This window comes from Mesoplodon bidens, assembly GCF_964165515.1.
Source record: "Mesoplodon bidens genome assembly, chromosome: 5".
In the NCBI taxonomy this organism is placed as follows: domain Eukaryota; kingdom Metazoa; phylum Chordata; class Mammalia; order Artiodactyla; family Ziphiidae; genus Mesoplodon; species Mesoplodon bidens.
In genome coordinates, this window is record NC_138161.1 from 31,514,997 (window position 1) to 31,530,107 (window position 15,111).

Genomic DNA, 15,111 nt, shown 5'->3' on the forward strand with positions numbered 1-15,111 from the left:
CAGTCAATACATTTTTGAACGAGTAAATAGATGAATCATATCTTTTTCAAAAAGTGGATCGATAGGTGTGGTTATTCGCCAGTCCTTATTTTGGAGGTTATGTTTTAGCAGCTGTGTTAAAATTGTAGGATCTGGATTCCAAGAACATTTTACAAAATCGCTCATCTATCCAAAGGTTTTTGAAAGCTTGAAAAATCAAATTTAAGAAGTCTATAGTTTAATATTTAAAGTACAAATGGTAATTTTACTGAGATAGATGATAGATAAACAGAGTAAGCATAATATGCTTAAAAGTATAAAATTTCTTTTCATTGCTTGCATTTGATGTTTTATCTGATGATTTTGATCATGTGTATTCTGTTATTACATTTTAAAAATTATATAAATAAGGATTTTATAGTTCATATGGGGCTCTAAGTTTTTACTAACTAGTTTTACTAGCTAGTTTTGAGAGCCAATTCAAATTCTTTCTGGTCCAAAGCAATAAAGATGAACTAATAAGCTGTGTATGTGATTTTCATCAAAGACTGTTAACTGATTTTTACTATATTGACTTTTATTTTAGTTTTTATTTTTTATAATGAGGTACAAGCTAAATTACTCAGTACTTCTTACTTAGTGTCCATGTTGGCAGTAAACTTTTTTTCATAGAATTACTAAGAAGTAAAGAAATATACATTGATCTTTAAATTTTTTTAATGTATATAATTTTTCTTAGATATTTCAGATGATAGAGACCAATCTTAAGTATTTTGGTGTATAACTATCGGTGGTTTCACATCTCTATTGAAAAATGGACACTGCAGTGTTTTAAGAGTTATATCTAAAGTAATTTTGTAATGTTGATTTAAACTATCATTCGTATTAGAAAAAATGGAACAAAAATCAGTGTATCTGCTGATTCAGTGGAATTGTGTAGAAATAACAAGAAGATCATAAGAAGCAAGTAATCTCCTAAAAATACAGGGCAACATAAACCACGTCCTGTTCAAATAGATCCATAAATCTGGGTTCTTCATCCTTTTAAACTGAGTCTTCTCTTATCTATAGCTGTAGAAGAAAATTTCACTTAGTAGATTTATTCCTTCTGTCTCTGAGGTGTGTGTAGAATTAGGAGGCAGTATAATAGGACACCAAAAAATAAGCCACTACAGATCTCGAGATTTTTGAAAAAATGCTGTTGCTGTTTCTATGCTAGCATTCTTGTAAGGATGAGTAACTGGTTGCATGTTTGAGGATACCCTACATTTACTCTGTTCTTAGACCTGCAGTTATGTACTCCTAAAGGACTGAAAGAATTCTGGGTAAAGGACTTTACCGAATGGTGCTTGCTGTTAAAATTCTTCAGCGTTCAAATTTTAGGACTGTGGCCATGTACACTGGGTTCTAAAACTTCGAGTTCATTTTAAAGTTTTTTTCTTGGTCTTAAGTTTTCTAGTATAAGCCAGGAGTTACACTGGAAACAGATGGTTAGAAAAGTCATAGAATAAACATGCTGTTTTCTCTTCAACAGGAGTGGATTTTAGTATGAAGAAGATGTCCTTGTGAAAACGTCCAGTTACACAGTCTACTGTTTTTCACTTTCTTCTTTCTCTTTATAATTAGCACCAAATTTAAATCTGAACTTCCTTAGCATTTTTACCCCATCCTTTTATTTTCTACTGGAGTTCCTTGTACATAGGTCTCATTATTTTTGCCTACACCATTTTACTGGCCTTCCAGTCAGACTCCCTACTTTATTCACTAATCTGTCTCACTCACAATCTATATACTACATTCAGTAGAGGGTTAAAGCTTCCAAAAGTTTTGCTTTACATTTATCACTCCTCAGCTTAGAAAGAGTCGGAATAAAATCCTCAGTTTGTCTTCTCAGGCCATTCTTAGACAGGATACAAATCTGTCTTTTGTAGCCAATGCTGTTTATACAATGGGGACTTGCCATTCCTTTGGGATTACACACTGTATACCAGATGTGTTCTTGCTTCTTACACTTTGCTCAGTTAGCTCCTTGCTTGGAATATGTTCATTTCTCCACTTCTCTAAATGCCATCCCTTCCTCCAAGTCTCCATAATGTCCACCTCCTGCATAAAGCCTTTCACAGCTACCTTAACACAAAGGGATCCCTCTCTCCTGAAGTCCTGTCACACTTATGATGTGTACTATAATTTAAGTGCTTCTCCTCTGTGCTCTGAGAGCACCTCTATCATTGAACTTACCACAGCCTTAGAGAATTTTTGTTTTAATTTTGCTGTTGTTGTTGTCATCATGATCATGTTCTGTATTTTCTCTTAGACTATGAGCACCTTCATGGCTGCAGGGTAGATGATTTTATCTGTGTACCTTTAGTGCCCAATAGGGGAACAGAGTAATTGCCAAATGTTTATTGATCTAAATTAAATGAATTAAATAGAATCAAGCACTTTCATATGTTTCTTTATATCGTTAGTTATCTTTGTATGTAATTCCCATCTCTTCAATTCTTTGATATTTTCAACACTTCAATTCCTCAGGTCTAGAATATCAGCACTTTGAGAATAGGTCTCATATTATTTTATTCCTTCTGGTATCTCTGTGTCCAGTACAATGTCTTGCAAATATTACAAGAACAATTAATGTTTGTTAGTAGATTGATTTCACAGGAAGGAGATATCTGAGTAATGCAATACTTCTTTTTCTCTCCATTCAAAACACAAAACCATATTGGGAAACCATGTTTTTTCTTAAAAACTTTAGAATAGCATTACAAATTTATTTTCCTATGCAAGGATAGGGGCTGCAGGATTTACAGTGTACATTTAAAATGTGTCTAAGAATACATTTACTTCTTTCCTCACATTTGATAGAGTGCTTTTTTTTTTTCTTTCCCCATTGTGTTTTGAGAAATACTTTAAAATAAATCAAAAACTGTAGCTTCTGTCTGGCACTGAGCAATCCACCTAGTATCAGATTTTCTCTTTGATATATTTTTCTTTGTCAACAGTTTATATTGACACACTTTCTTTCCTTTTAAATTATAGCTCCTCCACAGTTTGTGGTTAGGCCAAGAGATCAGATTGTTGCTCAAGGTCGTACAGTGACATTTCCCTGTGAAACTAAAGGAAACCCACAGCCAGCAGTTTTCTGGCAAAAAGAAGGCAGCCAGGTGAGTGTAAGCCTTGACTGCTTTTCTGAAATCTCTGAACTCCCCGTCTCTAGTTATCCTCAAAGTTTGTCTTTCCTTTCTTGTCATCAATGTTGAATTTATTTTTTTTCTGAAAGAGACCAATTAATTCTAAAATTAGCGGGAGTCAGATGCTTTAATATAACATTCTTTTTTTCTAGTGTTGATTGTCTAGTATTTTTATCTTACATCAAATAGATACAATGCAGTGTAATCAAATTATCTGAAAAAGTCTAACCTGTAGCTGTTTAAAACCTCCTAACAGAAAGGTAAGTTTGCTTTCTTGCATTGAGCTACATTGGGATAAGTAAGTGAGTTAGTATATATAAAGCACTTAGGACATCCTGGGCGAAGGTAAAACAGTCAAAAATATTTCCATTATTAATCAGACTAGAAACTAGTTTCAACCCCCTTTCATAGGTATATAGTATAAATACCTTTTCTTTACTGTTAATTCAAGCACGCTTCCATTTGAGTAGGAGAAATATGTTCTTCCATGATCCCTTCTGGATTCCCTTATAGTGGGGTTAGACAGGAAATAATACATTAAATACCAGAAAAAAAGCAAACACTTGTCTGGTCTTTGCTGTGCCCTGGTTTGTGCTCTCGGGGACCTCTCCAGGCAGCACGATCTCTCAGACTCTGCTAAAAGCGATTTGAATACACCAGTTTTCTCATTTAGAACTTGGTCCAAACTTGGACAAGCACAAGCCTCTAGGTTCTGAGGCAATGAGTGGAACTTCCAGCCTAAACCAGATCAGAAATTGAGTTCTTTGTCTAAAGACTTATCCGTGCATTCCTGAGGGACCTAGAGATATTTTCATTCTAGTCTCTCCAGAAGCATTCCGAAGGGGGCATATAGTTCACAGGAAGAGACCTACTGGTCTTCCTCCTCAGCACCCTCTGGTATTAGTCCAAGTTCTGGAAGAATTTCCTGGGCAAACATGGAAACCATGATTTAAAGTCTCAGGCAATCTAAAAACTTTGCCAGAGACGGAAAATGCTTTAGGCTAAGTTAAGAAAACCTGTTGATCAAAACTCGTGTATGATTATCTGGGTAGAGAGACATCAGGAAGTTTCCCTCAGCTGTCATTTTGCATTGTTGTGAATTCCTTTACAGTTCTGTACCTCCCCAAGCTAGCAGTTTTAACATCTCAGTATGGACGGGCAAATTATCTTTCTTCCTTTCCTCAATGCTCTTCGTTGGATTCACTTCCCCCATGATTTGTGGGATGTAAATACAGTGATGAGAAGGATAAGGTAAAGTTCTGGCCACTGCCTTATCCCACATCAGGATTGTTCCAGGACTTAATTGTCATTTTTTTTTTTTGCGGTACGCGGGCCTCTCACTGTTGAGGCCTCTCCCGTTGCGGAGCCTAGGCTCCGGACGTGCAAGCTCAGCGGCCATGGCTCACGGGCCCAGCCGCTCCGCGGCATGTGGGATCTTCCCGGACCAGGGCACGAACCCGTGTCCCCTGCATCGGCAGGCGGACTCTCAACCACTGTGCCACCAGGGAAGCCCTGCCATCTTTTTTATCAGTTAGTAACTATACAATGGATTTCTACTCATAGACTTCCTTGATTCTTCACTTAAAAATTGCTTTCAGATTAAAACATCCCAAACTCTAAAGTGAGTGTAAAGCAACATGATATAGTTATAACACACTTGAACACACACACACACACACACACACACACGTACCCTGAAAAAGGAAAGAATTCTAAAGCCATTTTCCCTCCGTATAATTTTTACAATCTTTGTAGCACTGTTTAAATTTACTGAAGCTCATTTTCTTAATCTAAAATTTGAGGATAATATATTTTACTTCACATAAGTTATGAAGATTATGTGATTAAATTAGTTTATATGTAAAAATGCTTTACACATTTTGAAGCTTAGAAATGGGGAAAATGCAGAATGCATCTGCCTTCCCTTATTCCTGGCTGAAGTGGCAAGTTCATGCTTCCCTCTGCCCATGCACAGAAGCTCAGCACCACTCTGGTCACCTCTGTCCCCAGACCCACATCGTGCCTGAGAAGGCAGGAGGGGATGAGCCTGGAGAGCCCTGGTAGCCTGTCAAGATTCTCACTCCTGCCTGTAGCTCCTTCCCTCCACCTATTCGGGGAGGTATGGGGTCCACAGAAGTTACTTTCTCAAGCCACTGACAGTAAATATATTTATGTGAGTTTGTTATTTATTTATAAATGATACAAATATAATGATATAAAGCAATTTGATTGTTGCAGATCTGCACTTTAAATCCATGTAGTGAGTTAAATCTCATTATAACTTGTTATCATGTAGATACAGCTATATCATGTGTAAATCACATGCCCTAAAATAGCTTCAGGTTTATACATGCTATTGCATGAAATGTGTATTGGTCTTGTGGCCCAATGAGCATGATATTTAAATATGCTACATTGTGTTTTAATGTTTTTTAAACAAGTAATGATCAAATAGCATTAAAGTATTTCTTTTTCTGTTATTTGACAAAGTGGCATGTAATTCCAGAGATATTAATCTCTGGGAAAAATTTTCAAGTTAGGTGATTTGATTTGATTATAATCCTAGGCCTCGTTTTCTTTATTTCACCTATCTCCCTCACATGAGACAGAGGGGTTGGGTGAGAGAGGAAAGGGGAGAGAGAGAAAGGAGATTGTGAATGAGAACAAAAGAGAAATGCTTGAGCAAATTGTAAATTTTCAAATCATGAATTGGGACATTAGGAAAAATAAATTGGTCTTACTGTCTGCAGTATCCAATTTTTACAGTGATCTATGACTATCCATCAGTATAGAGAGTTAAGAGCCTGGACTTAATGGTCCATATTCCTCAATATGTGCTGATAATGCCAATTAGCACTAATAGGATAGCCAGGCACTTCAAGGCAAGAAGAGCTCTGTAGAATTCCTGGGTTTCGCTTGTTATCCATTTTCTTTTGCCTATGTCATACAAACAGGGAATAAAGATGATGGGTTAACCTCAATCATATGCCATTTTCCATGTCATCGAATCATTTAGAAGGTGGACTGATAACACATTGTAGAGGAAGAGATCCCGGAGAGAATTAAGCCCATCTGATGTATTAGTGCTATGTAAATTAGTATTCTAATGGCTAATTGTAGGAAAGTGCACACTTTGAGTTATTGTATCATTTCCAAGTGCTTTTAAAATTTAGACCCTTCTCTTTCAGATGGTTTATTTCAGTGATATATTTGGATTCCACAGGAGAATTAGCTTGTTCTCAAATTATACTTCGTATGTATGAAAAAGTCTAGCCTTATATAATAATACAAATTTTATAGGAAGGCAATAGCATTTTGAAATTATATTCCTGACATGCTAGCAAACATCACCTCTTTTAGAAAACGTTTAATAACATAGTATGTTTATGTAAAGTGGGCTTACTGTGTCACACTCGAATCTAATAAAGTGGACATCCATCATGTTGCAATAAAGAGAAGAGCTTCTAATTAAAGTAGGACCTCGTTCGCAGGATTAAAGTCATTTAGCGTAATTGAAAAGTGTTAATACCCTATTTTATCCTCTTTCATTGGTATTACTTCAAGGGTAGAAACATTTTAAGGGGAAAATGTGTCTTATGCCTTTAATTGAATGTTATTACCTCCTGATTGTAACATATTGAAACTGTTTAATTACAAACCTGGAAAATTAATTACTATGTCGAGAAACAGATCCCAGAGGGTCATAATGTTCTTTTTTGTAAGTAAATACAACATAAAAATTGATATGTCCTTATTTATAATCCAACTTGGAAGCATATCTCAATATAATTTATTATATCCAAATTTTTTTTTAATTGAACAACAGTAAAGCAACATAGGTTACCCAGGTTAACATTACTGCTGTCCTATAAGAACGTTCACAATTTCGTGATTTGGCTGCTTGTATTTAATATGAGTTATGTAGGAAACTAAAGAACTTTTTTTTTTGAAAGGGTAATATTATGAAATTCGTTACCATCACACGCATCCTTCAGAAGCATCCCGCATCTTCTTTTTATTTTCAATGATTTGGTTAATCTTGCTCAGACGGTAGCCTTTATACCTAGCTCCTTTCAAAGCTGTTACAGCCTGCAGAAATCTTAAAGCAGAATGAGATTCAGTTGTCTCTCTGGGTCAGTCTCAGTCACACACTTTTGAATACCTTTAGGAGGAATTGAGTTACTTATGTCAAATATTCAAAAGGGTCAGCAGAAAATATTTTTTGGGTTCTCTAGTGGTCTGCAGTTTATAAAACACAGACACAGTTGATGTTACCTTCCAGATTCTCACGATGTCTTATGAGTTGAGTCAGATGAGCATTATTATGTACATTTTACAGATGAGGAAACTGCATTTCAAAACTGTTCAGTAACTCACAGAAAGTCAGGCAGAGAGTAAAAGGTCATGATCCAGACCTAGATGATTGTTCGTTCAGCCAGAGCATGCTCGCTTCTTAGAGCACATTATTTTCCCATGATGGGAAAAAAGTTTCCCAGTGAGACTCACTGTGCGGCCTTTAACCCTTTCAGTACCGTATTTTTAAATCTTTGTGTTTTCTTTTTCCAGCCACATTTCTCTAACTGCAGTAGCTGTTGTTAATATAATTTTCCTTCTGAGTGAGAAGAGAATCTTAGTAACATTGTGTTTGTTTCCACAGAACCTGCTTTTCCCAAATCAACCCCAACAGGCCAACAGCAGATGTTCTGTGTCGCCAGCCGGGGACCTTACAATTACCGACACTCAGCGCTCGGACGCGGGTTACTACATATGCCAGGCCCTAACCGTGGCAGGAAGCATTTTAGCAAAAGCTCAGCTGGAAGTTACTGATGGTGTGATATTATTAGAATTTGTTTTCCGAAAATAATGATTTTTATTTCAAAACTATGAAATTCTCTGACCTGTTAGTTAAATCCCTAAAATTAATGCTTATCTTCTAAGTTTGAATCTAGGTAAAATAACATTCTTAATAGTTTCTAATTCTCCCTGATTTAATACCATTTACTTCCCCAAAGAAGAACATCAAACACAATCTATTTTATTCTTAAAAACATAGTGATGCATTATTTTAGTGAAATAGAAATAGGAATGTTAGCTGTATATTTTTATTCAGTCTTGTGCTGATATGATTGCTTCTAATGGATAGTAATAATCTTATTCTACTAGAGGGGAGAGAGAGATAATCTTTATTATCAGTGGAAACAGAGATGACTTTTCAGTTAGCCAATCACATTATGACATCCTATGATGTGTTAATTACACATTCACTAAGTTAAATTAATTAAATACCTTTCAAACTACAAATGGATGCTAAAACTATTTTTTTATTTGTATGTATGCACTACAAATCTTAACTGAAGCACCTGATTCAGGTGAAAGTTGAAGACCATGCAGCACTCTTCATGTCTGATTTTTTTTTTCCCCAAGAGCTTTTTTGTCACAATTGACACGTAGGGAGTTTTAGATATTTGTGAACCTCTGAGCATTAATTTAAGCCATATTCTTTGATATCTTAAATTTAAAGAATCCCTCTTGCCCTCTTAGATTTGTGGGGTTTCTGATTCTCCCCACACCCACACCATCCCACTCTGGGTTCTGCGATAAAAGAGCTTTGGGCTGTGACCTCTCTGATTCTCTTCTTTCTCTGCTGAGCTTCCATGCAATTCAAATTTACATGTAGATTAAAAGGTCATTTAAAATTAATAGAAAGGCAGTATTTTTTAATGTCAGCCCATGGTATTGCCTGATTCAGCGCCATGTCAGGAATGGGAATAAATAGAACAGACAAACATTAGCTGAGGGGATATTGAGTCGTTAATGGCCATACCTGCTGATGCAGCAGAGATTTACTGCTATGGAACTGGAAGAAGTCAGGTTCAAGGGTAATGGTGCCAAGAAATTCTTCCTTTACATGGACAAGATCGTCGATCCTTCAAACCTCCATATTTCTTTAAAAGAAATAAAATATAATTATTAATCTTTTTTAAGGTCCTATGTTTTCTTCTACTAGAAAAAAATGTCTAGAAACATATACTTGGAAAATAAGGTATTCTGGCCAAAACCTAAGTTTTATTCTATACTACTATGAAAGATTCCAAATATAATGCTTAAGAACTTATGGTATTTTACAAAAGACAGACTTTTAAGTGTTTCTAAATGAAGAAAGTGTTATGAAGAAGGCAGACCATATTTGTAGAAAACAAAGTTGATGATTTAGAAGAGCCAGTTGATATGACTGATGTGGTTCATGAAACAGGTGGATATTCAAAACTGTGCCTGATATAATGAAAAGGAAAACTTGTTTTGAGAAATTATGTTTGTTGTTGATATAATCTCTCAGACCAGTAGTAATTCTAGCTTTGGTTCTGTGGTCAAACTGAAAAGAGTGATAAGGAAATTTAAATCTGATGACTGAGATGTCTCTGAACGTTTGGCTACAAGTGGCTTGAATATTAGTTGCTACAATGATTTTTACTTTCGTAAGCATTCACAAAGTCAAGATCCTTTTGCAAGAACGTTGAATGGAGGTTATAGAGTTATTGATTTTGACAGTAAAATCTAACTTCAAGACCTAAACACACACACACACACACTTTATTATAAATAACGGTCTCTAAATATTAACTTGCCACATTGGCTGATGACTTCAGCTTTTATTCATAGTTTTGAATTTTTCAGACTGGTTAACAGTTTAATAATATGCAAGTCATCCCCTTTTGAACATGTTGCTTGGTATGATCCAGGGCAGTTTAGAGCCAAATGAAATTCCAATGTAGAATGGAAACATATGTCATGTTCAGAAAAACAAGCAAAACATCTATAGTGATGTTTCTGTTGTTACATTTTTGTACTTAGACTCCTTTTTGGAAATATTTTTAACTCATGTGTTCACATGAGATGAGATTGTTAATGGTGATGAAAGCTGCTGTTGAGTGATAATTTTACTTATTATAGGTAGAGCTAAGATCTTTCATACACTTGAATTTCAAAACATCCCTTTAAAAGACCTTCTTATTATTTCATTAACACTGTTCTTCATTTCTTTTCTTCTCTTAGAAAATTAGAAAATTGTAATGAGAATTCTGAGTAGAGCCAATAGAATCTAAAAGGACTGGAGAGAAGAAATGTACAATAGATGTCACATCATGATCTTATATGAATGGTTTATTGAGGATTCACAATGCATAGTTAGAGAAAACCATGGAATTGTTCACAGATCACTGGAAACCCTAAATGTTCATGTAACCCCTGACCTTAGTGTCATGGAAACTTGTGGTCATCTTTCACCCATAACATCCTTGAAATTGAAAGTTCTTTCTGGCCAGGAGATTTTCAGTTACTTTTTTGATCAAATTCATTTAAAAGACAATGAGCTACTCATTTGGGCAGTAAAAAAGAGAAAAAAAGAAACTAATTGTATGTCCTTTGCCCATATATAATGATTTCAGGGATATGACAGTAAGAGCAGGTTATAAGAAGTTACCAGAATTCTATATAGATATTTAATTTGAAACAAAGAAGTAACATTATATAAAATTTAATAAATAGTTTCTTCTCTGGTAATGCAGATCCATTTTTCTTACTGAATTTTAAAATTATTCATAACGTTTGGTGAATTGGCCTTCCATTTTTGACTCAGAGAGAAAATAAATTCCACACAGCATCCAACTTGAATATCTATTTGCACAATTATTGCCAGATATGTCAGAATTGGTATAATATTGTGCTTTCACGTTCTCTGAAGATTATTTAATTTACTTCTAAAATGAAGAATTTGATCAAGAAAAGCAGTGAACTAAATGGATCTAATTTTTATTTACAAAGAATACACAGAGAATCTTGTTTTCCTTAGGTTTTTATAAGGTTTTCTACATATACACACATTTTAATACATATTTTAATATAACAGGTTTAGGTTGATTGGAAGTCCACTCTATCTTCACATGCAGGGGACCTCTATTTAAATCAAGATCAGTTGGCTTTCTCATGGTAGCCTCTAAAAGGGCTGTTTGATTTAATGTCTTTCCCCCAAACTGTGAGCTCTACAAATAAAAGTACATATAGATTGAGAAATATATAAACATATAAACGGGTATTTGTAAAAGCTAGTAGACAGAGGAAATTAGAGCATTAATAAGCAAAATGACTTTTTTTGATTATGTACATAGTAATCCAAGATGACCTTGAGAAAAAGCACTCTTCACAGTTGCTTAGCAATAATTCAGATTCACCATCTTTTTCTTTTTGTGGAACTTATATATATATATTTAAATATTATATTTGTTATTATTATATATTATTATACATAATAAAGAGCATATTTGGATAATTAACCAAAACCTATGTGAAGTTTATAAAACTTTCTCTTAAGAAATCCTTTCTTGGACTTGGATATATCAGTTTCATTATGAGATGGTCTTCTAATGAATTGTAGATGAAAGCCTGCCTCCAATTGATTCCATATTTTCATTAGCCATTTAAATATTACTATACATTCTGATACACTTCCTAAATCATTATATAATACTTCTAAAGGCACTGATGGTACTGCTACAAATCAATATTCAATTAAAAAAACAGTGAACTAAGTTTATGAAATTATGGAAAATTTACTCAACTGATCACAAAAATGGATATGTAAACACAAATTTTCATGAAAACGCTATTTTTGTCATGTCATAAATATGGTCTTTAGATTTTTTTGCTTAAATGTATAGACTAATTAAATTATATCATCCACATTATATTACTATAATCTAGAGCCCAATATCACAATTTTAGAAATAAATCATTTATAGTCTAATATTTTAACATCATCAAAATATTATAGTCTATATAAATAAAGCTGGCAACTGGTGCTATGAAGGTAAAATTATGTATTACTCATATATTTATAATAAAAGAAAAAGTGAAAATTGATTGTACTCATGTGATATTCCACAGGCTTTCTTAAACATGCATATGAGAGACAAAATGGCCATTTTGCAAATGATTACCATAAGCTCTCAACATTTTAATTTTAATATGATTAAACCTTTCTAAGATGTCAGAATTTTTCTTATTATCATCTTAATTATAGGTAACTCAGAGTAAGTTATAAATATAGTATGGCTTCAGTAAAATATGTACAGGTGTATGTATAGTAATTATAGATGATAGATATATAATGGATGTAGAATATTACAGAAAAAATTATAAGTAATATGTAGGACTTTGGGGCTTTAATCTTACTTTTGATATAAGACTACTGATGATATAAAGACTACCAAATTTCATAAAATTAAAATATCCTGAAAAATATCTTTGTCCTTTAGTTTTGACAGATAGACCTCCACCTATAATACTACAAGGCCCAGCCAACCAAACGCTAGCAGTAGATGGTACAGCATTACTGAAATGTAAAGCTACTGGTGACCCTCTTCCTGTAATTAGCTGGCTAAAGGAGGGATTTACTTTTCTGGGTAGAGATCCAAGAGCAACTATACAAGAACAAGGAACCTTGCAGATTAAGAATTTACGCGTAAGTAATTTGGAATTTGTATTTGGATCTTCATCTCAACAGAAGTATGTTACTTCCCTAGGGAAAAACTGTGTTGTGAAATTAAAATCTTACATCCCTGCATAATTGCTATACATGTTATTATAGACCCTGTTATTTCTTATTTTACAAATGGCAAATTGAAATTAGAGGGAAGTTCATTGTCCTTAAGTTAATTATAAGTTCATAACAGGCCTAGAAACTTTTTATTCCTTCATTCTATCCTATATGTATGTAATCAATGAAACTAAAAAGGTTAAACACATAAAGTTAATGATAGTAATAGTACATTTAAAATAATTGAAAAGGAGAAATCCTTCTGATTTACTCTCATGAACAAGGGAAGTTCATAATGAAACGTGGATAAATTAGCTCAGCCAAACAGTTATGTGGAAAGTAATAAAGAGATGAGACCGATGACTGCATAGGAAGCAGGTTTGGCTAGTTGGTAAAAATATCTTACATTTTAGGTAAAGTTGCTGTGCAGTTTAGATTTAAATCTGTGCACAAGAACAAGCCATTGCTGGTCTTTTAACAGAAGATGACATGATAGAAAATGACCATTCCTGCCAACTTACCAAGTTAGACTTGCTTCAGGAGCAGCTCAAAATAAATGTTTACTTCTGAATATTATATTAGCTATCTACTGCTGTGTAACAGTATTAGCAAACACTTCACAACACTTGTGTTGTTAGGCTCAAAACGACACGTTTATTATCTCATATCTTCTTTGGGAGCCTGGGCATGACTTAGCTGGGTCTTCTGCCCTAGGGTCTCACAAAGCTACAGTCAGGGTTGTAGTCTCATCTGAAAATTGACTGGGGATCAGTTTGCTTCCAAACAACATAGTTGTTAGCAGCATTCAGTTCTTAATGGCTATCAGACTAGTGACCTCAGCTTCTTGCTTGCTATTGACTGAAGGCTGCCTATGGTTCCTTGCCATGTGGATATTCCCAATATTATTGCTTGCTTCCTCAAAGTCAACAAGGAAGAGAGTCTTTTAGCAAGACAGGATTACAATCCTATATAACATAATCACAAATGTGACATCTTGTCACCTCCATGACATATTTTATTGGCCAGAAGTAAGTCAACAGGTCCTACACACACTCAAGGTGAGGGATTACACCAGGTGTGAATACCAGAAGGATGTTATCATGGGGGCCACCTGCCCTCCACAAGTATAGTCAATTCATTCAACCAAATATAGAAAGCCTCCCCTCCATGTAGCAAGCACTATGCTAAAGCTCAAGAGTATGTCAGAATAGTCACAAGATTGGGAATGAGGGCCAGAATTAGGGTGGTTGATGTAATAGTACATGAAGAAAAATTGACTGAAAATGATTCAGTGGAAGAACAATTAGTAGCATGTGGTATCTAGGTATAAATTGGGAACCAAGGTGATTAAAAAACAAACGAAAAGATGTTGAACTTTCCCAATCAGAAGCCTGAGGAGGCAGATAAAATATTTTTATTATGCGTATTTTCAAATGATCACAACGGGGAGTGTTTTTTTCTTACAATGTAAATTATTTACAATCACATGTTTATCAGATGTATAAAATACGGACACATAACAAAAAGGAAGAATGACTTTTTTTGTAGTGTGCACATGCATACACAAACACAAATCTTTTGTTACTATAATGAATGTATATATATTTTTTATTTTAATTTTGAGATAGGCATTAATTATTGCTCTAAGTAGACAAAATGCTATCAAATTCAATTTAAAGAAAAATAAATTAATACAGGTTTTTAGCCCGTCTTTTTATTTATTGTAAATTAATTGTAAACCTTCTTTGGACAAAATGGGAGTTATTAAAAAATTAATGCCAGCTCTCCTTGAGTAAACAATTTAACCTCTCTCTTTGAGCTAAAGGCAGACTTCTTGGGCCATGGAGGTTAATGCATTTCCACTGTACTGCTGAATTAAAGGGTGTGCTTGAACAGTCGAGACCCCCAATAGTGTTTAAAAGAAGCAATTAAAGGTGGGTGCTTGATGATGTCAAACAAAGTTTGAGCCCCTCTCTCAGGCTTCTGAGTAGTCTTTCTGAGATGCATACTCCTGGGAGCTTGTCTGCAGCCAGCTACACAAGGAGAAAAGTCGGTGAGAGAGTTTGCCAGCACATTAGTCTTTTTCAAAGCACTGATTAAGGATGAAAAGAGAAGGACGGAAACGATATGAAGTACTCATGACCAGAGAAGACATTATTTAAAGTTAAAGGAATAAAAATGAATATGGTGATGATGATGGTGATACAAGAGTGAGCTTTAGCAATGATATTTAGGGTTTTCATATCACTTTTGATAAGCTCCACAATGAAAAAACATTGTTATTTTTTCTGTAAGATGACCGTCTTTAACAGAAATAAAATGTTTTACACTACTTCACTGATACAGTCA

General features: G+C 34.5%; 1 protein-coding gene across 4 annotated transcripts in view; it reads left to right on the plus strand.

The window, feature by feature from the left end:
- The window catches only part of ROBO2 (roundabout guidance receptor 2), a gene marked incomplete at its 3' end in the record, with an annotated part of 586,970 nt that overhangs the window by 482,878 nt on the left and 88,981 nt on the right, over positions 1 to 15,111 (plus strand). For all 4 annotated transcript variants that reach the window (XM_081235996.1, XM_081235997.1, XM_081235998.1 and 1 more), the window contains exons 8-10: positions 3,019 to 3,143; positions 7,828 to 7,999; positions 12,482 to 12,687. In XM_081235996.1, coding sequence (XP_081092122.1) covers positions 3,019 to 3,143; positions 7,828 to 7,999; positions 12,482 to 12,687 — 503 coding nt within the window. The remainder of the gene's footprint in view (positions 1 to 3,018; positions 3,144 to 7,827; positions 8,000 to 12,481; positions 12,688 to 15,111) is intronic.